Source organism: Rutilus rutilus (genome assembly GCF_951802725.1).
Source record: "Rutilus rutilus genome assembly, chromosome: 6".
NCBI lineage: Eukaryota > Metazoa > Chordata > Actinopteri > Cypriniformes > Leuciscidae > Rutilus > Rutilus rutilus.
In genome coordinates, this window is record NC_140214.1 from 5,874,081 (window position 1) to 5,899,930 (window position 25,850).

Genomic DNA, 25,850 nt, shown 5'->3' on the forward strand with positions numbered 1-25,850 from the left:
GCGAAAACGCAGTTGCACGGTTGTCCAGGGCACCAAGTTTGGTTGCACGATAAAGAACGCAGTTAAACAAGTAGTCATATGATGATCAGTAATGAACGCATCATCAAAAACACAAAAAAACTCAGGTGTTAACAAATATGTTACAATATGAGTGTTACTGTATGACCAGATACATTTAACACAGATTGAAAGATCAAAACCAACCATTAACTGACATTTAACACAGATTGAAAGATCAAAACCAACCATTAACTGACATTTAACACAGATTGAAAGATTAAAACCAACCATTAACTGTTAGTTAGTTAATTCCTTGCCACTGTTGCCTTTGGCTTGCTCAGGTGGGGATATTTTTATCAATCAATAAATTCCACTAGAAACAAACCTTGTTGTATTATTTTAATTTAATACTGTGAAGCTGCTTTGATACAATCTGTATTGTGAAAAGCGCTATACAAATATACTTGACTTGACTTGACTAGTTTTATCAATTGCTTCTTTAGCCCCATCAGACCTGAATTATGTTTTAGGTTTCTGAAAAATATAAAAGTACATTTTCCCAGCTCATGAGGCTTCTATAAATGAGACCAAATAAAAAAAAATAAAAAAATGTTTGGCTTTAATTGTAATTTTTTTTTGTCCATTTCAATGGACGTCAGGTCAAAACAGGTGTACTTCACAAAAATGTACCAACATAAAATTAAATAATAAACATAAAAATTGTTAGTATATACTTAAAGCTTTTTCTCAAGGTCAAAAACCTTTCAACAGTATACCATTTCAACTATAATTTTGAGGTTTTTGTTTTACAGATTGCACATTGTTTGTAACAAACTAAATATATTAGAATCAATCAATATGGTCATGTTAGAGTCATTTTTTTTGCGCATCTTTCTTTTTTTAGATCAAAATCTTGAACATTACAACATTTCAACTTTAATTGTAAGGTTTTTGCTTTATAGATCTCACATTTATTTATTCATAACAAAATAAACCTAGGAATCAATCAACGCATTCACGTTAGAGTAATTTCCTGTGTGCATCTTTGAAACAATTTCTCTGTTAGCGATTTTCTTGTATTTCTACAGTACATCACTGGCAGCACGGTTGCCATGCATGATGCACAGTGTTGGGGAGTAGTTAACTACAAGTAGCGACGCTACTAACTTAACTACATTTTTCAGTAGCTTGGCAGTAGCTCAGTTGCTTTTTAAACAGTGTAGCTTTTATAGTAGCTAACTACTTTTTGCAGCAAGTAGCGGTGTAGCGCGAGCAAAAGCTACATTAGGTTTTGTCGAGCCTGCGCGAATCAGCGCGATGCAAGGATATTCTTCTTGTTAGATTACAAACTAATTGTTTGCCATTACCGCCACCATGCGTGTTTAATCACGCATCTTGCGGCTAACGGTTCACTTACGTACAGAAGTGGGTTGATACACCCATTTTATCCATGATGGAGCAAGACGGCAGATTTGTAGGATGGAGAAACAACTAACGTTAATTACCCATGGCCTTATTTGTCCAAGTTCATGTCTCTCAAAGAAACGACAAGTAAAGGTTACACTTTTGTATGCAATCTTTTTAAGAAAATGTTCTACATGCAATTTACGTTGGATGTATATTTTGTTCTTGCAATGTTGTATTTGTTGCAATTTTGCACTTTTGACAAACAGTCTGAGATATTTGAGTGTTGTGTGTAATAAAACAATACTCTTTGAAATCATAATCGTATTGCATTGTTTTAAACACTAAATATTTTACTTAAAACATTCCTCAGACACTTATTCAGTTATTTATAATATACGTTGTTCAAAAAAATCAAAAGTAGTTTCAATGTAGCTAGCTACTTTTTGATAGTAACTTGTAGTGTAGCTAACTACTTTTCCAAAAGGGTAGCTTGACTGTAGTTTAACTACTTTAACTTACGAGTAGCTTGTAGCTTGTCAAACTACAGTTTCAGAGTAGCTTCCCCAACACTGCATGTATTTCGATTTCCAGTAACTGTACTGTAATTCACTTTACAGTACACAAGATCAGTACTGTAAACTACCAAATAGTACTTTACTGTATTTGTACTGCATTTCGTCATTTGATCTGCTTTTGCTGTAATTAATTATACGGTATTGTACTGTAAAATCTATATTGATACATTACTGATAAATATTATTATAATTTTCAAAATAATTACTAATATCAAAATAATATAATATGTAGTTATTAGGAAATATAGGCTATAGGAAAAAATATGGAAATCAATGGCTATACTGTCAACTGTCTATAGTTACCGACATTCTTCAAAATATCTTCTTTTGTGTTCAGCAGAATAAAGAAACTCATACAGATTTGGAACAACATGAGGATGAGTAAGTGATGACAAATATCATTTTTGGGTGTACTATACCTATAAAGGGATAGTTCACCCAAAAATTTAAATTGGCCCATGATTTACTCACCCTCAAGCCATCCTAGGTGTATATGACATCGTTCTTCTTTCAGACGAATACAATCGGAGTTATATTAAAAAATGTCCTGCATGGTTTCCAAGCTTTATAATGGCAGTGAATGGTTGTTTCTGTTTTGAAAGTCCATAAAAGTGCATCCATCCATGATAAAAGTGCTCTATGCGGCTCTTGGGGGTAAATAAAGGCCTTCTGAAGCGAATCGATGCGTTTGTGTAAGAAAAATAATTCATTTTCAAGTTAGGCTTTAGATTTAAGTCAAATCCGTATGTTTCGTTTGGCCGGAAGCTAGTCATTTTACTTTATAAAGTTTTAAATACGGATATTTTTCTTACATCTCCATCTTCCTCATCATCACTCCACATAAAGTCAACATCTGAGATATTTCCATCAGCTATATGTTCAAGCACTTCAAGAACTATATTCTGCATATGAAAAAGTTAAAAAAATGTATCGGTACTGTGATAGATTTTTTATATAAGAAATTTCAATCAGCATTACTGGACTTCAATTACTGGAATGTGATTTCAGTAACAGGCTTTTGAACCCACTGTCCATTCTAATGGACAGACACATTTGAAAAAATCCTGATTTAAAATTTGCAATTCTACAATCCATTTTTAACTTTAATTAATAAGTTCAATCTTTCTATTTTACATACAAACTATGAAATACTGGCAAACATATCAAAAAATGTAAATAAAACCATAGAAAATGTTGCTTGCTTCTGTGTTTGGAGTGAAGTGCTGACATGTTTTTTTTAAATAATTACTACATGCAGAGCTTTACTACCATTTGATTGGATGACAAGCGTCCAATCTAATGGACTGCAGGCTTTAAACTAGGTGAAATGCTCCAGAAGTAAAAAAAAGGGGGGTTGACATGTGATGTCCATTGTAATGGACGCAGGGTCTGAATGGGTTAGAGTCCTTTATTAGCAGGTGCTTCGGAAAAAAGAGATGGTAGCAAAAGTAAGTTAATGCGTAGCAAAGTGTGTTCAACATAATCTGATATATAATATTTAATAGGCCTATTGGTCAACTCAGTGTGATTTCTTTTGATTCATCTTTCTTGATTCAAGTCCATTTTTGTCAATTGGCAGGGTCTCTCTGGATCTTGCAAATGAGAACAGAAAAATGGGCATGTACCTATTGAGGTTGATTGGGGATCTGAGCATCATTTTGTGGGTTGTACTAAAGTTGCTGATACTCTAATAGGAACAAATATACAGCCTATTTAGAAAGTTTCATACCTGTAGTTTTTAGGTTACTTAACTACACTCGCTCAGCCTGCCTTCGTCTGTTTCCATTAAAGTTTTCTCTGTAGAATTTCATAAAGGTAAGGGATATAACTCATCTCTCCATATTTCTGAAGTGCATGTTAATGAACATTTGCAATAATTATCAATGCAATCATTAATTATTTCTCAAAATGGTTAATTCATTTTTGACTTATTGTGATCAGTTACACTATATTTAAACCTTTTAAATTTTACATTAGTGGCCTATCTTTATCTACACAAATTTCAGTTGTGAAACAGACAAGAAAAACAAAAGATTTATTTATTCCTCAGGTCCATGTTTTACTCTTTTCAGAGGGTCTATCATCACCTTATTTTTGTATTAACCTAAATATTGCTTTTTTTTTTTTACACTGTGCATCAAGATGGCAGCCCAATCGATAAATGAAAGTCAACCTGAAACATATTTTTATGATTACTATTCTGATTTCAATGGAAGCACAGGAGACGAAATCTGTATCAAGACAAAAGTTGACCAATTTGGAAGAACCGTCACACCAATCTTTTTTATCATCATTGTTCTGTTCAGCTGTGTGGGAAACACATTGGTCCTGTACGTCCTTGTGAAGTATGAAAATCTGAAATCCCTCACCAACACATTCCTGTTGAATCTGGCTCTCTCTGATCTGATTTTCACCTTTGGCCTGCCGTTCTGGGCCCACTACTACATGTATGGCTGGACTCTCGGAGATCCCGCTTGCAAAGCAATTAACTACGTGTTCTACACTGGCTATTACAGCAGCATCATCTTCCTGACAGTTTTGACTGTCCACCGATACATGGCCGTGGTTCACCCCATGTCGGTGGTCATGTATAGGAAGAGCCTGCACTGCTACGTCACCTCAGTTGTCATCTGGATCATCAGTTTTTGCGCTGCCATCCCACAAGCCATGTTCAACTCCGTTGTGGACAGCTTTCCTGAAACAACGTCAGTGCAGCTTTGTGATTTCGACGGTGCAATCAAATGGAAGCTTCAAACTGTATACTTGCAAAATTTCTTTTTTGTTGTCGCATTTGTGATCATTGCTTTTTGCTACACTGTGATCCTGACACGGCTGCTTCGACCGACATCTCACACTCGTAAGAAGACAGTGCAGCTCATCCTCTTCATAGTGGTGTTTTTTTTCTTGGGATGGGGGCCGTACAACGTGGCCATATTTCTGGACTCTCTGATTTCATGGGGAATCTCTCCTTTTAATGAGTGCGAGGTCAGTAAATCTGTCGACTATTGGATGTACATTTCTCGCATGGTGGCTTTCTCACACTGCTGCTTGAATCCTGTGTTTTATGTTTTTATGGGGATAAAATTCAGAAACCACTTGAAGAAAATGTTATGGACTTTCCGTAAGAAGAACAGTGAGCCTCAGAATCGACACAGCAGGCTTATTTACTCCAATGGCGAAGAAATATCAATGTATTAGCCATGCATGCTTAAAAATAGCTCCAAAACAATGAGTTTACAACTGATTTTCAGCAACAAAATGAATGCAATGTAAAGTGTCTGTACTATAATTGAACAAATCTTTAAAAATGTTACAACTGATTAAAATTGCATGTAAAAAAGCTCTCAAAATCGGATGCAATTTTACAAGAGTATGTTTATATACATTAACTGTGTTAAATTAATTTGCATTATATGTTTGCTTTCTTTTATACATATGATGCAACAAATGATGAACTAATGGAGTGTATAGAGTAAACATGTTAGCTGTGAACACAACTGCATTTGTCATTATGCATGTGTTTCACATAATTCACATTTTCCTAAATAGATTTATTAACTTTAAATAGCTTTACTAACAACAATAATAAGCGATTTAAAAAAGAAATTGCACAACGTATGCAATTTCTGCATTTTTACACTTTCACAACTTCTACAAACTCAAACAGTGAATCTTTATCATTTCCCCTTCACTAGTTCTGATTTATTCATGTTTTTGAAAACTTGTGCAATAAATAGTTTCCTGCATGCACTTCTGTCACAGATGTCATTTATGAGCCACAAAACTGCCCCCCAACCACATCCTCTGCCAATTTTTTACAGAGTGGGTGACATATTTTACCCTAACTAACCTAACCCTATATATACCCTGTATAGCGTGAGTTCTGTTTTGTAACTAAATTAATGCAATGTAAAATGCTTGCATGTTAGCTGTGGCCTCATACTCTGGTTTCTTTGGGTATTTTCTGCGAGTGACTTGAAAAATGAAATATTTTCCCAATAAGATTTATATTATAATAATGAAATAAATCGGTTAATCAAATTATTCTGTAATTAAGTTCATGAATTGATACATCTGCAGATAATGCTTAACTTGATTAACATTGTCGTGTATTGTTTACTACTGTTCTTTATAAGGTGAATTCTTTTGAAAGCATGTGCATATTTCACTGCAGAATGTCCATGGGCTTTTTCTGTGTATAATGTGCTGAGTCACAAAGAATAAAAATTTATTTGACCTGACAACACTGTTTCTCGTACATTCCGCAGTTATATCATCTATGGTACAGTTCACCACAGCTTTGACACTAGCAGTAGCAGTAGCAGTCATGTGTGGTTAGCTGATTCAGTGTGGTCCCCTGGTATAGGTTTAGGTTATATGTCCAGGAAAAAACAAATGACGATAGTAAACTTTGCTCGGGGGGGCATACTCTACCTTAATGTGTGTGCTCTAATATGGAAATACTATGCAGAATTGTTAATAAGTTGTCCTGACTAATAGTCCCATGTCTTTTGTGTGTAGTGTGTCACGTCTGGGCTATTAGCGACCTCAAACATAATCGCAAAATGATGACTGTTTTTATACGGGTTTCCCCAATACCCCCGCTGTCTGCCACTGGTCGAAAAGCAGATGCAGCCGCTTCGGGATGACAAAGCAGCAAAGCGATGTGACTAAGTGTCACCGGTCCGACTCAACCCACTCTGAGTGGGATTCAGACCAGGGTCTCTGGTGTGGGAGGCGGGCACGCTAACAAGGTCGCTTAAGACCGCAAGCCTCTAGTCTAGATCACCTCTTGAGGCCAGGGGAGTGAAGTTTACACACACATAGCTCTTACTGGCCTACGACAGTTCCACTCACCCCCCTAAACCTCGCTCCCATCCGGGTCACGGCACCAACTTTAATTGGTTCTACTTGACCTGCTCCAAGCGGGATTCGAACCAGAGTCTCTGGTGTGGGAGGCGGGCACGCTAACAAGGACGTTAAAATAATAACGAAAACTTTCGAAAACGGGGCCTGAAAACGCAAACTTTTGAAAACGGATTTCTAAGTTTACGTTTTTGAAAATGATAAAACGTGAATTTGTGAACACGGTGATGTCATGCACGTGTTCAGTCTATAGGCGCGTAGTGTTTCTTTACAAAGTGGCATTGTCATTAGTTTTTTTGTCGTTTTCATGAACCCATATGAACTTGGATTGGACTTGGACAACTTGGACAACATTGTCGTCTGTATGCAAAAAAACGCAAAGGAAAAACATTTCCATTTTTAGTACATCATTGTCGTGTAAACGTGCCCTGAAGCATGTTCTTGTATCTCATCTGATAGAGAATGGCCCTGGTAATGGAAAGAAAATGTATAGGCAACTGTATACCAACAAACCGACAAGTAAGTCACTAGTGACAATGTCTTAAAGATACAGTATATGTGTACAGTATAGTACAGTACATGCATTTTGTCAATAGTATTTTTAAACATTATTAGTGAAATTAGTGATACTCACTTACATACTGTAAGTTATGTTTAATTAGCTCTAGTCCTGTTTATTTTATCGAAATTATCTTAATGTAAAAGACACAATGTAATTGCATTTTCCCCCAAATATTTATAGAAATATTAATATAAAAGCCAGTATTTGGATAGCACTTATGCTGCTTACTAAAAGACTGTGCAAAATTCACTAAAATTCCTACCTTTTGCAAGAACTGTTTAAAAATTATGTTATTGAAATTATCTCAATGCAAAAAGAGGCAATGCAACTGCATTTCCCCCCAAGTATTTATATGCTTCAAGGAAAAGAATTAAGGAACTGGAATCGCTTAAATTTGCAAAAATGTCAGTGTAAATAAAATGGGGGAAAAAAATGGTATAAAAACAATTTCCCCCCAGAAATTACTAGTAATAAACAAAAACAAAGAAATGGCAGGTCACACATTGAATTAAATGTGAAATTTTGAACGACTGAAATAGTATTTTCTTTAATAGTAAAATAGTAAAACGTACTCCAATAATCGTTGTTTTATTCACAACTTTGAAAATATTTTTTTACAGTGTATTAGGATCTGTAGACCACTCTGTCAAGAGTGTTTTACACTTCCCAGAAGACGTGCTTCAATGCCAAGCCACACACTTATTCATTGTGAAACTGCACGCATTAGCAAAAGGAAATGACTATACAAAAGTGTGATCTCTATTGTCACTTAGACATTTTTCCTTTAGAAGTTATTCAACCCGGGCAAACACAAATCTTGAGGTAGGCATTTCGTGTTCTTTCATTCTTGATATGCTGAAGATGCGAGAAACAGGTGCAAAGCTTTTTGATTGTGCATGACTGCAATAGTTTGATTTGAAATGTATCGAAATGGAAAATTGAACAGTGTTGTAAAATGCTCATTTATATTCTTGCTAGATGGAACCGTACAACTCGACCAGCAGCAGCAACAACTCAACCAGCAGCAATGATTATGTTTATCCATATGACTACAACTGGACTGATGATGTGTTAATCAAAATGTGTGAAGTTGATGACTATAAAAAGACCACAGCCGTCTGCTACGCCACGGTCTTCTGCCTAAGCATCCTTGGAAATGGCTTCCTCATGTGTGCTCTCACTTGCTACGAAGACTTGAAAAGGGTCACCAACCTTTTCATGTTCTGTTTAGCACTTTTCGATCTTCTGTTCACACTGACGTTGCCTTTCTGGTGTGTGGATCTTGTTCATCACTGGATTTTTGGTGACGTCGCCTGCAAGATCATTACTGGGGCCTATTTTGTGGGAATCTACGGAAGTCTCATTGTTCTCACGGCCATGACCCTCGACCGTTTTGTTGTCGTGGTGGTGAGAAGTTTTTGGCTAACACGGAGTCGAAGGCTCAAATGTTCAAAAGTTGCCTGTGTTGGTGCATGGATCATAAGTTTGATTGCTTGCTTGAGAGATTCAATAGCCTCAAAGGCAGAAAAAGACCATGTCACTTATACTTGTAAAAGCACAAATACGGATGATGATCATGTGGGATATTATTCACAACTCGTTCTGCTGTTCCTCGTACCATTTGCCCTCATTGTTTTCTGTTATACCAAAATCATTATAACTCTCATGTCAACGTCGACCAAGCAGAAATACCGGACTGTGATATTAGTGCTGTGTATTGTTGTAGCTTTCTTTATATGCTGGGGTCCGTATCATATCATCATCGTGTTGATGTCCATCTATGAATTTGATCCCTGCGAACATTACCAGCTGCATGTTGCGTTTGTCGTCTGCAGAATTATGGCGTTTTCTCACTGCTGCGTTAACCCAGCGCTGTATATTCTCAGAGGGAAGTACAGAAATCTCTTGACCAGCATTTTGTTCTGCTCTCCTGAACGCAGGCAGTCGGGGCTCTACAGAGGACCCACCGATCCCAGCGACTCCAGGATTCATCCGTACACACTTGAAGGAGCTTCTGGAAACTGTGACGCGAGACAAACAAACGCCACAGAGCTGAACACACTGGAAAAATAGAGAATGCAGATTCCCAGAGAAACATTTTAGTACGTTCAGTTTCATTTAAAACAAATCTTGCTTTTTCCCCTGAAAATGATTTCATAGATGCAAAAAATATTCAAAATTTTTGAATTTAGTATAATCATGAAGTAAACTGTAATATATATATGAATTTATTTATTCCTGGAGAAACATTTTAGTACGTTCAGTTATGTTTGATTTAAAACAAATCTTGCATTTTTTTTCCCTGAAAATTACTTCATAGGTGTAAAAAATATATATTTTTTATTTTAAAAATATTTAAAAAATTGACAATTTTAAATTAGTGCTGTCAAATAGATTAATCACAGTTAATCTCATGTAACAAACGGTGTTTATATAATATATAGACATACACACACACACACACACACACACACACACACACACACACACACACACACACACACACACACTCTCTCTCTCACACACACACACACACACACACACACACACACACACACACACACACACATATGTATATACATATATATACTTTTTTAATAAAATAATCTTTTTTAATATTTGAAAGAGCAAAACTCTTGGTATGGATGTTTCTTTTTGCACTGTTTCACTGTACTAGGACTGTAAAGAGTGATGGTGGAAATGATTTGTGTTATCCCTACTGCGTTCAGGGATTTACTTTAAGATGGATGTATCTGTTAAAGAGGATGTGTGTTAATGAGTTGGGTGGTAATGAGTGGATGGTCATGTGACTGGAGGGTGAAACACGCAAAACGAAATATTTTCTTCAGTATCTCTATGACAGACAGGTCAAATATTTGAAGGAACGATCGCCACAACAATCGAGGTATTTCTTGTTTTACAGCTTTCTTTCTTTCTCAAACTATAGCTTTGTATAAGTACTGATTTTGTATTTTTTCTTTTTTTTCTGTTCTGCATGGCTTCAAAAGATTTGGAATATAGCTGTAAAAGGTTCATTATTACTTTATAGTGCTTTTTGATCATTATAAATAGTCATTGCATGGAAAAGAATAGTGTAAAACATTCTAAATGTATAATTTTGTGATTCATGTAAAAAAAAAAAAAACAGCATTAACATGACATATAAATAAGAGAATAAATAAGTATAATCAGATTAATGGCAGACCGGACTTATTGTAAACATTTTATATGGTTTTTGATATGATCTCTGTACATAATATTTTCACATTATTGAATCTGGTTTGCTGACATTCTATAATGAAAAAAATGTCTTTTAAACAATTTTCACTCAGAAATTGTAAGATATTGTATTAATTAAACAGAATTTAGTAGAAAAGACTGAAGTAGTATTTTCTTATAAAACGTACGTTTTTTTTTTTTTTTTTTTTTCAGACAATGAATAGAGCCACTTTGAACAAAGACTATAATTTCAGCGATTATTATGACGTGAACTACTCATATGTGGATTATGCGGATTATCCTTTGATTATATTAGAGGAAGATAATTTTTCATTGGCGCTGATCAGCGCCATTTGCTACAGTCTCATCATCTGCATCAGTCTGCCAGGAAACAGCTTTTTGCTTTGGGTGGTCTTGAAGAAGGTGGCTTTGAGCAGCTCTGCTGACTGCTTGCTCCTTCATCTCACAGCGTCCGACCTCATCTTCACCTTCGCGTTGGTGCCCTGGACCGCGACTCACATCTGGGGCTGGATCTTTGGGAAACTGGCCTGCAAGCTGTTCAGCTGGTGCATCTTCTTGGGCCTTTACAGTTACATGATGTTCCTCACAATCATGACTGTCCATCGATACGTGGCGGTCGTGCATCCGGTGTTCGCTTCATCTGTCGGCAATAGCAGACTGTACACACACGCCTCGTCTGCCGTGGTGTGGTTGATCTCGGTGGGCTTCAGCCTGCCCGAAATGATCTTCTCTGATACTGTCGAAAGTCGCGGCGTACTCTGCATTCCCATTCACAACTCAGTGTTTATTGAGTTGTTTGGATATTTCACGCAGATTATTCTCTTTTTCCTGCTGCCATTCATGGTTATTGCGTTCTGCTACGCCCGGATGGGTTTTAGCATCCATCAGAGCCGCATCCGAAGCAGAAACCATGCTTTATGCATCATGTTAAGCATCGCAGTGGGATTCTTCATCTGCTGGGCGCCGTATAACATCTTCCTCTTCCTCATCTCCTTGAGGTCTTTAGGCGTCGCTGTGTTCAGGCAGACGGTGTGGGAAAACGCTTGGGAGTACATCTACAGTATCACTCATATTCTAGCGTATTCCCACTGCTGTCTGAACCCGCTCGTCCACATCTTTGGAGGGAGGAAGTTCAGGAGGTACCTGCCATGGGCCGGAGGCTTTCGTCGGCTCTCACAGAGGTTCAGCACTCAGACCTTCAGCAATCAGAGCAGCTTCTCAGGGCAGTTTCATCTCTGATCATATCAAGGGTGTCATGATATCATAAGGTGTGTTTGACTTCATGCGGCGCTGTGCAGACCCATCATGGTCTGACTTAAAGCAGTGCATGCCTGTTAGAAATTTTGTCCGACTTGAGACTGCGCCGATGCCATCAACATTATAACAGTAAAAACACATTTCATGTAATCTTAATGTTATACTGTGTCATGTTTATCAAAATAAAAATATATACCTCACTTATAAATATTATAGGCTTATGTTGAACTTTATTCTCATAGGCGCTGTATTAAGCAGTATAAACTACTGAATAAAACGTGTGGCTTCATGAAAACATTTTAGACTTAAACAAATATTGCATCTAATCCACTTCATCTGTGATAATGTACACTTTATGTCAATTTATTTATTCCTGGAGAAACATTTTAGTACATCAGTTATGTTTCATTTAAAACAAATCTTGCTTTTTTTCCCCTGAAAATTACTTCATAGGTGTCAAAACTGCATCTGAAATCACATACTCTCTTGAGTAGGTACTCATTTTAAATAAGTAATTACATTATGTCCGCTAAAAAAAATACATTAGTATCTATGGCTGCATCTGAAATCGCACACTAGCCTATATTGCACCCTTCTAATTGTAGGCGAAATACAGTATGTGACAAAAGAACTATGTCTGAATTCACAGTACTCAAGAGTATAGGCAAAAAAGTACCCGGATGACCTATTACTGGAGAGATTAATTTTATCCCATGAGGTCACAGGAGAGGATTTATGAATGGCATTGAAGCGACGTAACTGACGCTGGTAGATCACATGATAATGACAACATGGCGGATGTAGTACGTTCGGATTACATTCATACTACACACATTCATTCAAAATACGGTAAGTTAAAGTACCTACTTATTTCCAGCCAGAACCGGGAACACTTCCCATAAATCCTGATGTACTCCTTACATCATAAGAAGAAGGGCGTCTACGCTAATATTAGTCTCTCTGTTTATCCCGAGGTTTACCGCAATTTACTTGTTGATATCTGTAATTGTATTTTCACTAGTGAAATGTCACCATAGGCTGCCATTCAAAATCAATTGTTGATATCAAGAATTGATTTCTTACTAGTAGAAATATAATTTTTGATATCAGTAATTACATCGTTACTAGTTGAAATGTCTATTCTTGATATCAACAACTGAATTGCTACTATAGTCAAATTTTTCATTTTTGATATCTGAAAATGTATTTCTGATATCAATATTATTTCAGATATCTAAAATGGCTTTCTTACTAGTAACGTTCACATTCATGATATCAGAAATTAACATTGTCACTAGTGAAAATGTAATTATTGATATCAAAAACTAACATTGTTACTAGTAGCAATTCAGTTGTTGATATCAAGAATAGACATTTCAACTATAGTGACAATTGAATTCTTGATATCAAAAATAAAGGTTTTTACTAGTAAGAATTGTATTTCTGATATGTGAAATTGGAATTTCAACAAGTAAGAAATCCATTCTTGATATCAACAAAGGATTTTGTATGGCAGCCTATGGTGACATTTCACTAGTGAAAATACGATTACAGATATCAAGAATTATAGTTTTTACTATAGTTGAAATTAAATTGTTGATATCAAGAATTAGCATTTTAACTAGTGAAAAAGTAATTGTGGATATCAAGAATTAGCATTGTTATAGTAGAAATCTAATTCCTGATATCAATAACTATCATTTTAATTGGTAAAAATGAAAGGGTTAAGGGTTTTCTGTTAGAGCGGTGTCTTGTAAGCGGCCCCATAAGTTAATAACTAATGATCTTTGCAACGGAACAGAAGTGAATCAATCAAAACTAACTTTAGCTGGACAATAACTTTATTCTAGAGCTGCAATAAAGCCTAAACAATCTCTGTTACTTGTTTCCTATTATCACTGTAAAGCTGCTTCGAAACAATATTGTTAAAAGCGCTATATAAATGAAGGTGACTTGACTTGACTTAATTAAAATACAACTGTCTTTTAGTTTATGTTAATATTAAACAGTCCATTAAATATTATTAACAGATTTTAGATTTATTAGTAATGTAATTAGTAAATGTTGAAATTAACATTAAATTATTAAATGCGTAGAAGTATTTTTCATTGTTAGTTCATGTTAACTAATGTAGTTAACTTATGTTATAAATCATATTGGAAAGTGTTACTTAAATGTCACAGATGAAAAAAACGTAATAAATCTATTTTTTAAAAGAATGGATCAAATTCTTAGAAATGTAATCTAAATGGTATTCATTTTGGGTTTATACATTAAAAAGTGGACATTTAACAGTTTGAATTAACCTTAAATGTCATAAAACGGTCAAAATATCTATAAATATACTTGGCACACAGCCATGAGGGTCTACATGGTCTACTTTGTGATATAATGTCTTGTTTTATGGTTTTACTGTAACAAAATGGCTTTCTGAATGTTGGTTATTCACAAATAAAATGGCTTTACTGCTTATTTTTTAAAAGAAGCTATCATGAAATAGCCTATTGTACCAAACTTCTTTAGTTTTTTTTTTCTTTCTGGATAGTTACACCACGTTTTTGCCTTTAAACCCCCCAAACCATCAAATGAAAACATGTTTATCATATGTGTATTTAAGTAGCTGTCTTTATTAATCTAATGTGTTATATAATAGAACAGAGTGTCACTGAACTGCATGTATTACAGTAATATGTGCATGCTTGAGTTTGTGTTTGGAGATTGTGTCAAAGATTTTCTGAATGAGGAACAGATACAGAAAAAAGCAGATGAAAAACCAAGGGCGATTGCAGAATATTGAGAAGGATAATTTTCCGATGTGTAGTAAAAACGAAAAAAAAAAAAAAAAAAAAAAAAAAAAAAAGAAATGAAAAAGCTTTATGAGAAGTTTTTAGTAGCCCTCTGGGTTGCAAACTAAGGTTCAGGATGGTTCATTCCTGTTAGTATCCAGTAGGTGGAAGTAGAGGTCAACAAGTGAGACAATTGGCACTTTGAATTACATGATTCTTCAAATGCCATTTTTATTAGTGTGTTATTTTGTAACATTTGGACTCACTTCTTTTTTTAATAATTTCTTTTTGCATAAATATTAAAGGAAAAGCACCATAAAAACACCATTAATAGTAGGCTACAAATACTTGTGCACTAAATTGTATGAAAAACAGGCCAAAAGATATTTCACTGAAAATCTTGCCTTAAAATATTACTATGGTATTCACTTTAACTGTATCAAAAAAGAGCAGCTTGGACACTGTGTCCCACAGAATAAAGGAAGTCATGCTTTGAAATGCATGAGGATGAACTTGACGAAATTCTTTAAATTTTATTGTGGAAGAAGCCATTAATAATTTAGCAGAACTTTAGCTTCTTAACATAACAATTTTGGTCAAATTTAATATTTTATCTTTGTTTAATGGATGTTTTCTCTTTTTTTTTTCACAAAAGAAAAATAGTCTGAAAAAAAACTAAATTTGGTGGACCCCCTGCTGCGGACCCTTGGAATAATTTCAATTCACAGTGAATAAATGTATAGATTATTTGCCAGTAAACCGTCCAGCCCAGATGACAAGTGGATGATTGACAGCTCTCTGCTTTGCTATTCATTGGAGTATTTGATATGAATGCGTCTCTGCGTTCTGAATATCACAGATACATGTACTCCAAGGTATCTTTAATATAACACCTAACGTGATGTGTGATATCTGTCTAATAGCCTGATATATCTCATTCAGTGCAACTCAGATTCCCACACCGTCTCTGTCCTGATCTGATCCCATAATACTCCCAAACCACAATCCTCTAACAGACGCCAGTCAATTGCTCCCCTATAAGACATAGACTTAGCTCGGTTCTGGAGTGATAAACCACAAATTCAATCAAGCTGAATATGCATATGAAGTCTTTGTGCCAGAACATTATTGCCCGGTTTCACAGACAAGGCTTAAGGCCTATAGTCCCAGACTAAATGCATGTTTGAGCTGTTTTAACTGAAAGCAACTTGCACTGATATATCTTAAAGTGCCATTGTTTTGTCTCAATATGCACACCAGTAATGTTTTTTTTTTTTTTTTTTTTTTTTCTAAGGCACGTTTATAAAATCGACTTAAATGTTCTAATTGAACTAAGCCTTAATCCCGGCTTGATCTAAACCCTGTCTGTGAAACCACTCATAACTTCAACCATAATATTCTGTACAAACTGTTTCGAAGCTGAGGGTCAGCTGAAAGATTTTAATCATTTTATTCAGCAAGGATACATTAAATTGGTCAAAAGTGACAGTAAAGACATTTATATTGAAGACTTTTACACTTTTTATCTTCATCAAAGAATTCAAAGAATTCTTCATCGCAGTTTCCACAAAAATATGAAGCAGCACAACCGTTTTCATCATTGATAATAATAGTAAATGTTTCTTCATATCAGCATGATTTATAAAGGATCATGTGACACTGAAGACTGGAGTAATGATGCTGATAGTAAATTCAGCTTTAAATCACTGGAATAAATAGCATTTTAACATATATTCAATTAGGAAACACATTTAATTAGAAAACAGTTATTTTAAATGGCATCATGTTACTGTTTTCACTGTATTTTTGACCAAATAAATGTGTGAGCAGACTGAGCATAAGAGACTTTTTTATTTATTTTTAAAAATGCACAGACCCCCAAATTTTGAACGCAAGTGTATAATTTTTGTATCTCTCCATGATGCGATGATATGTGCATGCCCAGCACTGTCTGACAACACGTCTGCTGTGACATTTCAGCAGTGTTAAAATGACAGTCTGTTTATATCACTGACATGCCTCGCTAAATGTCCTTGATCGTGCTGTTTCACCAAACATGGACAACATTTCAGAGGAGACCATGTGACTGATGTCTTGCTCATAACATGGCATGAGTTACACCGTATTTTACGTTGCTCAGTGTTTTCAGAGCTCCGAGTAGACGGAGAAACACCTGCTGTTCACCTATAGCGTGCAAAATAACGTCAATTCCTTCAAAGACTTTTGAAATCTTCTCAGTTTGAACGGAAACAGTTTCTCGTCGTCGGAAAAGTTGAGAAAAGACAAACCTGTTCACTGCATCTGTTTACAAGTTTCTTGAAAGACGCGGTCTTTTACCACACTGTACCTCTCTGGCAAATGTGTGCTCAGATTATAGCCAGGAGCCAAACAGATGTTGTTTTCTGCTCAATAGTCTCATTAGACCTTCTTCTTCTTCTTCTTACCTGTTTTCCTCCTGTCTTTATTTAACGTAGTTTGATTTTTCGTTTCTTTTGCTGGCTTTTAATGTCCTTGTTTTCTGACAGGAGTTTAGATAACCAGCAAATTTCTGTCTTCCTTCCTTGATATTATTTTTCACAAATGTTAGATCCGGGTAAAATGTCACATGTATCACATTAAATTGGTCATTTTTATAAAATTGTAATATCTGTTGGCCAAAACAGGGGTTTGATGGCCTATTTTTGCTGTTTCTTCATGTTTCTTCATGTTACATGACCTATACTACTGCATGAAATTTAATGGCAGGGTCCCATTGTGACAACTTACCCCATACAGTGTGACAACATGTTCCACTATGAAGTTTGATGAGATGTTCACTGGAGTAAAAAGTGTGACAAGCTTTCTTATACAATAAAAAAACAAAAACAAATATATATATATATATATATATATATATATATATTACTCTCATACTCTGCAAAAGAATAATATATAATTATATTGTATTATATGAATAATATATATATATATATATATATATATATATAGGAATAATATCTTATAATATAATATGCAATATATATTAGATCTATGCAAAAAATTGCATTATTATATTATTAAATGTACTATTATTATACATTTACTAAATAACATTAAAAAAATTCTTATTCTCATATTCTGCATTTAATATATATATATATATATATATAGGCCTATATATATATATATATATAAAGAAAAATATAGATACATATGCAAAATAAAGACATTATTATATTATATATTTACTAAATATAATAATTCTAAAAACAAATAAAGTCGATTAGAAATATATTTCAAATATTGATGTGTAGATGGAGAGTCCTTCTTGTAAATGAGAGGGAAAGAGGTGCATATGCCTCAGGCAAACCTCGGAGGACATCAGGGTTAATTGAGAGCAGATTGGAGTGAAACACAGTGTTCAAATCATCCTTGATCAAACCAAAAACATGAGTCACACTGCACAGCTCTACCGGGTCAGAGAGGAGAACTATGGAATATAGGATTAAAGTTTACTATATTCATTTCTTCATGATTTGTTTTTTTACACCTATATGTTCTGCGTAACAGCAACAACTCTTTATTTACATGATTTTCATTTAGCTGCCAGAACAGAGAATTAGAGAGTCATCTTACTAAAACAAAACTCTTCTCTTCTAAATATCAAAGGAATTATTCTCTGCTCACTCAAAGGTCTTGCTTATGAAACGATGCATTTTAATAACCAGGTGTGGCATTGATTGAAGCCGATAGACATCTGTTCTCTAAAGGATTTTTATACTAATCTCTTCCTCATTATAACCAGAACCGTCTAATTTATTAGCGCTTGCTGAGGCGTACTTAGGGTGGATTTGAACAAACCCCTAACGCTCCGGGACTTAAAACTCGTCCTGCACCATTTGTGCTATGGACATTAAATATGTTTGGACTTACGATTTTCTCCTGGAACACATATAGCAGGTGAAAAAAGCCCATAGAGGCCTATACTGTAATTGAAGGAAGTATAAGTTAAAATCAAATGACACACTTATGCACTATGTACTCATCCGAATGTATGAATTTTATAAGGCTATTTTGTCATTCAACATCAGAGTCTGATAGTCCCAGCCCTCCCTCCTCCCTTATGAAAAGAAAATATATTTCCCTATATATGAATGATCAATATATTAAATGGTTTAACACAGAATAATATATTGTGTTAATATATTACAATATAATACATGAGGAATTGCCGCTTTTCATATATTGAAAAATATGTGACAATATTTACTATATCATAATGTTTGTAATTTTATATTCAGTAATACACTTCATAATATACAGATGTATATGTGATCAGATATGGTACAGCATGTGTAATATATTGCAGATATATTTACTCATGCACCATAAACACACATTTATAGAGAAATATAAAATGTTCTTTTTTTTCCTTTTAATAATTTACACTATAAATGTTTCATATATTCAAGCTAGTTAACATAAGCACAAGCACACCTGCATGCACTAAAATATTCAGCCATGAGACTATCACTGTGCTGAGGAGCGCACAGACATTACTTTACATTACAGTCTTAATGGTGTTTGGCCAATCATCAACCGAACCACAGGCTCTACTCTTCAGCACAAAAACTCAGACATACCAGAAAACCTTTTAAATTCCAAAATAATAGAACATTAAACACTAACAGATCTCCCCCTATTAATATTGAGCGAAACACATTAAATAACACTTAATTTTAATATTTTCTCTCCTTTAACAGTCAGAAGCAAAGCATGCTGGGAACTAGAAATCTGTTGTAACTCATTCCGTGAATGTGTGTGTGTGTGTGTGTGTGTGTGTGTGTGTGTGTGTGTGTGTGTGTGTGTGTGTGTGTGTGTGTGTGTGTGTGTAAACATGTGTGAACATACATTCACATTTATATGGGAACATGTAGGCCTATGTGCAATATATGTACACAATAAAGGATAACATTTTGTGAATATTACATGTAAAGCTATTTTTGTCTTCATTTATACATATTTTATATGTATGAATATATAGCCATACATGGTCAATGCGTATATTGCAGTGTATATAAAAAAATATAAGCACTAGTTTCCCATATATGGAAATGTATTATGTAATATATCGCATTATAGTTTGCAGTAGCAAAGCAGTAGTATTTTTGTTGGGCAAAACCCGGAAATGAGTAAGCATTTTAGTTCCATTGACCAAAGTCAATTGGTTTTTTTTTTGGTTAAATGCTTGAAATAAGGTCTGTGGTGAACACAAGTTCAAGATATTTTCACAGGTAATATTCTACAATATAAAATACATCAGTAATACCCTCTGGTGATTTTTTAAAAGCATTTACATAAAGGTGGTTGCTAACAAGTTGCTAAATGGGAGGTTGTCAGGGACATCAGCCGAACAGGGGTGAGTTTCCCAAAAGAATCGTTGGCCAACTATGTTCGCAAGTTCCATCGTTATCAGCATAGTTCAACGAGTCGGTGTTTCCCGAAACCATCGTTCCAACCATAGACAGTAAAAGAAATGGACACAGCGACCCCATTGGATTCAACGGAGAAAAGTGAAGTCAATTAGAAGCACTCACTTCCTGATGGCTGAGCGTACTGCGCAGACTCAAACTGAGCTTGACGACGTAGATGTGACGTGAGCAACCCGTCTGTCTTCTAGTAGCTGTGCCAAGAGAAATCTGAATCATTCCCCTCCGAAACTTGCAAGAGACGGAGAGTGTGAATAGGAGGTGTCCATGAGCTTGGAGCAGGAGCAACTTTTGCTAAGTATTCTGATTAATTATTTTGTCATTTTGCCTCCACGTCCCCCCGATTGCCCGCGAGCTTCTCCTCCTGTCCATACGGTAATTTCTCTACTGTGCGACAGAGAGTCGCGTGGTTATGACGCAATCGTTAGCCTATTTTTACAAAAACTGCTTCTACGGGGCCATAACGTAAGATACAAGGTAATGGAGCCTTTTATACATTTTCATGTTTCTTTAGAAATAAATAATGGACAAATGGAGTCTTTAAACGCCTCAGATGTAAAGTTATTCGCTGTCAAAGTGATGCCAAAATGAATGGGAGTCAATGAAATGCTAACAGCAGGTGATGGTCTGCTAATCAATGGCGGCGCCCGGGGAAGCTTCGGTTTCCGGCTGATGGATTACCCCCTTGGTTCCAACGAACATTCGCAAACAGCATCGCAAAGTTGTGTGTTCGGAAGGACAGCTCTCGACCTGTGGTTAGAAGCATAGATTCTAGTTTGCATGACATGTGGACTTAATAAATCCTTATCTTGAGCCAAATATGCAAGATGACATTCAGTACAATCTATATCTTTTATTTAGAATACATACAAATGCCATTTAGTCTTTTAGCTTGTCAAGAGATTTAAAGTGTCGTTTTTGAATACCGCGCATGTGCGAACGTGCTCTACGTAAGAACGAGCCTATGATTGAATCTGGAAATAATGCAAAATAACTGAGAAAGATGAGAAATAGTCCTCAGATGCCATGTTCGTAATTTTATAGCAAAACATGTATCGTTAATTCTATCTCAAACAGATTCATTAAAAGCAGTTATTACTCCACCACCTGCATTAACCAACGTGGTTTAACAACCAATTTGCAACAATGCGGTTTTCGTAATACGGTTTTCATATCACAGTAGTGACTAGCTAGTTGATTTCTTCAACGATGCATCATACTGTGGTAGTTAAGCAGTGAGTTACGTCGTTGTACGGGAAACGCACCCCAGGTAAACTCATCTAGTATTAAAGGTTTAGTCCCAAGGGTTAGGGTTAGGGTTAGTTTAGTCCAAATTTTGGTGTGTGATGCATGTGATGCTGGCCAATAGTGAGCCTACGTTCTGACGTACAACCCAGAAGCGCTGCGCTGTTACACTACGTGAACTCACTCAGAGGCCCACACAGAAGAAATGAGTAGTTGAATAAAGTCGTTATTTTAGTTTTATTTATTTTTTTTGCACAAAAAGTATTCTCGTCGCTTGATAAACTTATGGTTGAGCCACTGTAGTCACTTGGACTATTTTAAACATTGCCTTTACTAACTTTCTGGGCCGGCAATTTTTAATTACAGAGAAGCCTATGAAGGAGTGAGACAGCTCTCAGATTTAATTTAAAATATCTTAATTTGTGTCCCGAAGATGAACGAAAGTCTTACGGGGTTGGAACAACATGAGAGAATTGACAGAATTTTCATTTTTGGGTGAACTAACCCTTTAAGTAAACTCATTGAGTATTAGATATTACTCACTAGTCCGCTTTCATTGTGTTTATAATCACGCTCTAGCAAACTACTGTATTCTAACTTGAACTTTCAGGGAAAATGTTTTTTAAAGACGAAGATGAAGTCACGTGACTGTGGTGAAGTTTAGCTTTTGACTTCTGCCGATTGTATTATTTACGCTTTTTGTTGGTCACAGAGCTTATTTTCTGCAATAATACAAAAGGCAATGGATGAATACTATTGGGTTTTTGTCGAGTGAACCAGGGTGATGCTAACTTCCGTGTCGGCCTACAACAAATACGTCATCCCTGCCCCACTCTATTGAAGCTGCGACAGTTGAATGCATAAAGTGTCCAACATTCCACACTTCATTTTTTCAGTGAATTAAGTGCATCATTCAAGTATTTGGAATTTTCACACTACTCACACTATCTAAAACGGCATAGAATAGTGCATAAGTATATGAATTGGGACACATGTTCTTCATGCTTTTTCTTATATGGATCAAGACAGAAGCATTTTGTTCTGGCATGCCGTGTTTTTCGAAACCTCTTAAACTTGACCTCTTAAACTTATGCTACCACCAACTTGCTTTTCTTAAACACATGCACACATATGCGTAACCCCTGCCGACCTCGGAGGTTTTGCACACTGTCCCCCACTGGGAGTGAAACTTTTGGAGAAATAAATAAATAAATAGAGTGGACAAAGTGATTTTAAACTGCACTGTGCATGACTAATGGTAGAAACATGTTAAAATCATTGCAGAAATGTCCTTGGGAAGACAAATGAATTTTCAGCAGAATAATTAACTTAATTAACAAATTTGCATGCATATTCATCAGGGCCATTGAAGTCTCTCCAGCTCAGTTTGATGAACGCGACTGTGCAATAACAGCCTCATTTACATTCTGTCTTCCATTGCCATTTCTGTGGATTACGGCGGCGCGGGCCTGCATGTTTGCGCATATATCTCACGCAGCATCGTCGCGAAGACTCTGAGAATTGATTGGCTGTGCAGGTACATGTAGGATCCGTGTCGATTCTGTTAAAATTCCCCCTCTCTGTCCTTCATGATAGCTGTGGATGGATACCTCCCTCACCCCCTCTTTCTCTCTCTCTCTCTGGTGGGCACGTCTTGGCATGGCTCCCACCTCGTAACTCTCCAGGGCTGCCCGGCTGTTCAGCGTTCCCTGCTGTCTCTGCAGGGCAATCTTTAAAGGCAGTAAGGTGTGACGATACCGACTGGCAGATTGGCAGCGGTGCCCGAGGATATCAGAGCTCTCTGAGCCGTACGCGGATCAACCGGCGCCATCGCCATCATCAAACTATATCTATACATTAACATCGGAGGGTGCATGCGTGGATGAGCACTCTTATGTGCAAATGTGATTGTTTTTTTATGCATGTAAAACCATATGCCCTTGCTTCCATTAGCCTATAAGTTTGTTTGCAAAGCACAAAGAGGCCATTAAAACGCATAAATAATAAAAGCAGGTTCACATTTCTATGGCAATGGCCCTGGACGGCATCAACTCTTAAGGCAAAACACCACAGGTGAATAAGGTTAAAACTGTGACTAATAGATATCACCATAGTTCTCCACGTGATTAATCGCAGTACATTAAGACAATTGTTTTGTATTACTATTTTTATTTTACAAGTTTTCTGAAATGTTATGTTTCAATATGTAAATTATGCATTATCTAATTGAATATGCACTAATATTGCACACATTTCCAGAAAAGAAATCTGAACAATGGATAAAGCACCAGGTTCAAAATTCTAGTTTATTATTATTTTGACATATTAAGAGAGTTAAAGAAGGTTTTTAGATATCTCTCCACTGTCAACAGCCATAAAAAGATCACCATCATTTTAGGAATAAAATGTTATATAATAGAATGATACATGAATAGACCCCTCTGTAAAAACCTTCAAAATGAGGTAGAGATCATTTTGAGAAAACAGCCTTTAAAGATATTTATTGCAATTTAAATCTAAAGATGCAAATAGAAGAGGTGTAATAAATTCAACACATAAAAGTGTATTTATGGGATTTTTTTCTTTCCTCTAGTCTGAAAGAAGACATGTTTTGGTACAAAAATCTCAAAATTGACCATGAAAAACCAAGGGTTTTAGCAACCAGTAGCGACTTACCTTAAACTACAGTGGTATGTCTGATCTTAGATTTGTGCTTTCCATTGCAAAACTCAAGCTAGGGTGTTTTAGGTGGTTGCTAAGGTGTTTCTAGGGGATTCTGGTTGTGAACAGACGCCATCCGACTAAGCCAACTGGGAACACACCGGAAAAACTAAGCCGACGGACACTCAAATACGGCACGACATTGCCCTACGGCTGACCGTCGGCTCGGTGTGTCCCAGCCTCAGACGTCACACCCACGGACCGCTGAATAAACGCCTGATGCATATGGCACTCAAAATAGGATACAGGGATAATAGGATCTGATTGGTTGATTTCTACAGGATTTCCAGAAGACGTGTGAGTCACGTTTTTTAACCCTTAAACAGGCAAGAGTAGAAAATGATAAGCAACAAATAATTTCATGTCATTTTCTATATCATCTGGACTTAAGTAAATCATATCCAAAAGAATTTTTGAAAAATGTTATGTATTTTGGATTTTATGAGTTGTGACTCCCAGATCACATTGCCTGTTTAGGGTATAAAAAAAGGACCAAATCTATAACTGTAACTGCCATTGCATGTTTAAAACAATTATATCCTATACTTCAACTCATATAATGTTGACATATTATATATCATTGGAAAGCTTACAAACTCAAGATTCAGCCTGTGAAACCCGTTTTGAAATCGGACCTTGCGTTACCATAAAAATGGTAAACAAAAATTGGTAAAATGGTAAAAAATGTTGGATTTAGGTCAGGCTGACTAATTGATCACAGATAACTTGAAGCAAATCATGTGACCAGCATACTCAAGACAGACAGGCTGTATCAGTTTAACCTGTACATTTTATAATTTGTAAAAAAAAAAAACAACAACCTCAGAATACAACGATTGTTACAAAAATGAATACAAAGTGAATCCCTTTTTTATATCCAAAAGTGGCAAGGTGACTCAGGTGTAACATATATTTCAAACATTCTTTTTCAGCACCTTAAGACAATGTTCATAATTAATGTTAGCAGTGTTAGTATTATTTTTTCAAAAGAAAAGTAAGTTAAATATATATTTACTTATCTCAAAATCTGAATGTCCTGCACCACTGGCAGCCATGTTGGATTTAGGTCAGGCTGACTAATTAATCACAATTTTTTTTAAACAAATCATGTGACCAGCATACTCAAGACAGACCAGGCTGTGATAAATGATAAAAGGATTTGATGAAAAATCATTCTTACGCCCCAAAAAAGACGACAAAAACTATGTTACACCCAGATCCCATTGCCAGTTTTAGGGTTAACGGTCCGCCTGGAAACAAAGATGCCGTGATGCCAAACCCCCTCATGGAAAAAGAATGCTGTCGTGTTTACAACTGTGACAATGAGCGCTTATCAGGACTAACTAAACGCTGGATTTTTTTAAATCCATTATTTAAAAGTATGTAAAGTTCGCAACATAGACTCTTTAAAATACGTCCAAGAATACGTCCACACCGGTCTGTTAATGTTGGGACATCGACGTTACATTTTCATGCCTCTAAACACGTCAGTCAGATGGTTCTTGGCCAATAAAAACTGCTTTGGAGTCCAGACCTTCTGCTGTCAGTCTGAAGGTCTGGCTAAGCAAGACTAGTCCCGGAACTTAAGTTTGGTCACATCTCTGAGAATTTTTATTTTATTTTATATTTTTCTGCTTTTTATCTCTCATCGACATTTTGAAACATGCTCGGAGCACAAACAGTTTAATATTTTGAGTTAGGGCTTTGCTCAATGTACTAAACC

At 35.8% G+C, this 25,850-nt stretch overlaps 3 protein-coding genes across 7 annotated transcripts; all 3 read left to right on the forward strand.

The window, feature by feature from the left end:
* Positions 1–3,692: 3,692 nt before the first annotated feature.
* Positions 3,693–6,218, forward strand: xcr1b.1 (chemokine (C motif) receptor 1b, duplicate 1). Of its 3 annotated transcripts, none has more exons than XM_084411975.1 (2): positions 3,693–3,797; positions 4,125–6,218. In XM_084411975.1, the coding sequence occupies exon 2, from the start codon at positions 4,125–4,127 to the stop codon at positions 5,178–5,180; it is 1,056 nt and encodes a 351-aa protein (XP_084268101.1). In that variant the 5' UTR covers positions 3,693–3,797; the 3' UTR covers positions 5,181–6,218. The 3 variants fall into 3 exon arrangements, with proteins under 3 accessions (XP_084268101.1, XP_084268102.1, XP_084268103.1); XM_084411976.1 differs by having other exon boundaries at positions 3,695–3,797; positions 4,033–6,218; XM_084411977.1 differs by having other exon boundaries at positions 3,708–3,797; positions 4,055–6,218.
* A 1,908-nt stretch (positions 6,219–8,126) lies between these two features.
* On the forward strand, positions 8,127–9,619 carry xcr1b.2 (chemokine (C motif) receptor 1b, duplicate 2). Of its 2 annotated transcripts, none has more exons than XM_084411973.1 (2): positions 8,127–8,232; positions 8,389–9,619. In XM_084411973.1, the coding sequence occupies exon 2, from the start codon at positions 8,389–8,391 to the stop codon at positions 9,481–9,483; it is 1,095 nt and encodes a 364-aa protein (XP_084268099.1). In that variant the 5' UTR covers positions 8,127–8,232; the 3' UTR covers positions 9,484–9,619. The 2 variants fall into 2 exon arrangements, with proteins under 2 accessions (XP_084268099.1, XP_084268100.1); XM_084411974.1 differs by having other exon boundaries at positions 8,224–8,284.
* xcr1b.3 (chemokine (C motif) receptor 1b, duplicate 3) lies at positions 9,405–12,113 on the forward strand. Of its 2 annotated transcripts, none has more exons than XM_084411979.1 (2): positions 9,405–9,512; positions 10,843–12,113. In XM_084411979.1, the coding sequence occupies exon 2, from the start codon at positions 10,846–10,848 to the stop codon at positions 11,887–11,889; it is 1,044 nt and encodes a 347-aa protein (XP_084268105.1). In that variant the 5' UTR covers positions 9,405–9,512; positions 10,843–10,845; the 3' UTR covers positions 11,890–12,113. The 2 variants fall into 2 exon arrangements, with proteins under 2 accessions (XP_084268105.1, XP_084268104.1); XM_084411978.1 differs by lacking the exon at positions 9,405–9,512 and adding an exon at positions 10,206–10,315.
* The last annotated feature ends 13,737 nt before the right edge of the window (positions 12,114–25,850 follow it).

Bases quoted from the DNA above. Each gene is read 5' to 3' on its own strand.
- xcr1b.1 (XM_084411975.1), top strand. From the start codon at position 4,125: ATGGCAGCCCAATCGATAAATGAAAGTCAACCTGAAACATATTTTTAT.
- xcr1b.2 (XM_084411973.1), top strand. From the start codon at position 8,389: ATGGAACCGTACAACTCGACCAGCAGCAGCAACAACTCAACCAGCAGC.
- xcr1b.3 (XM_084411979.1), top strand. From the start codon at position 10,846: ATGAATAGAGCCACTTTGAACAAAGACTATAATTTCAGCGATTATTAT.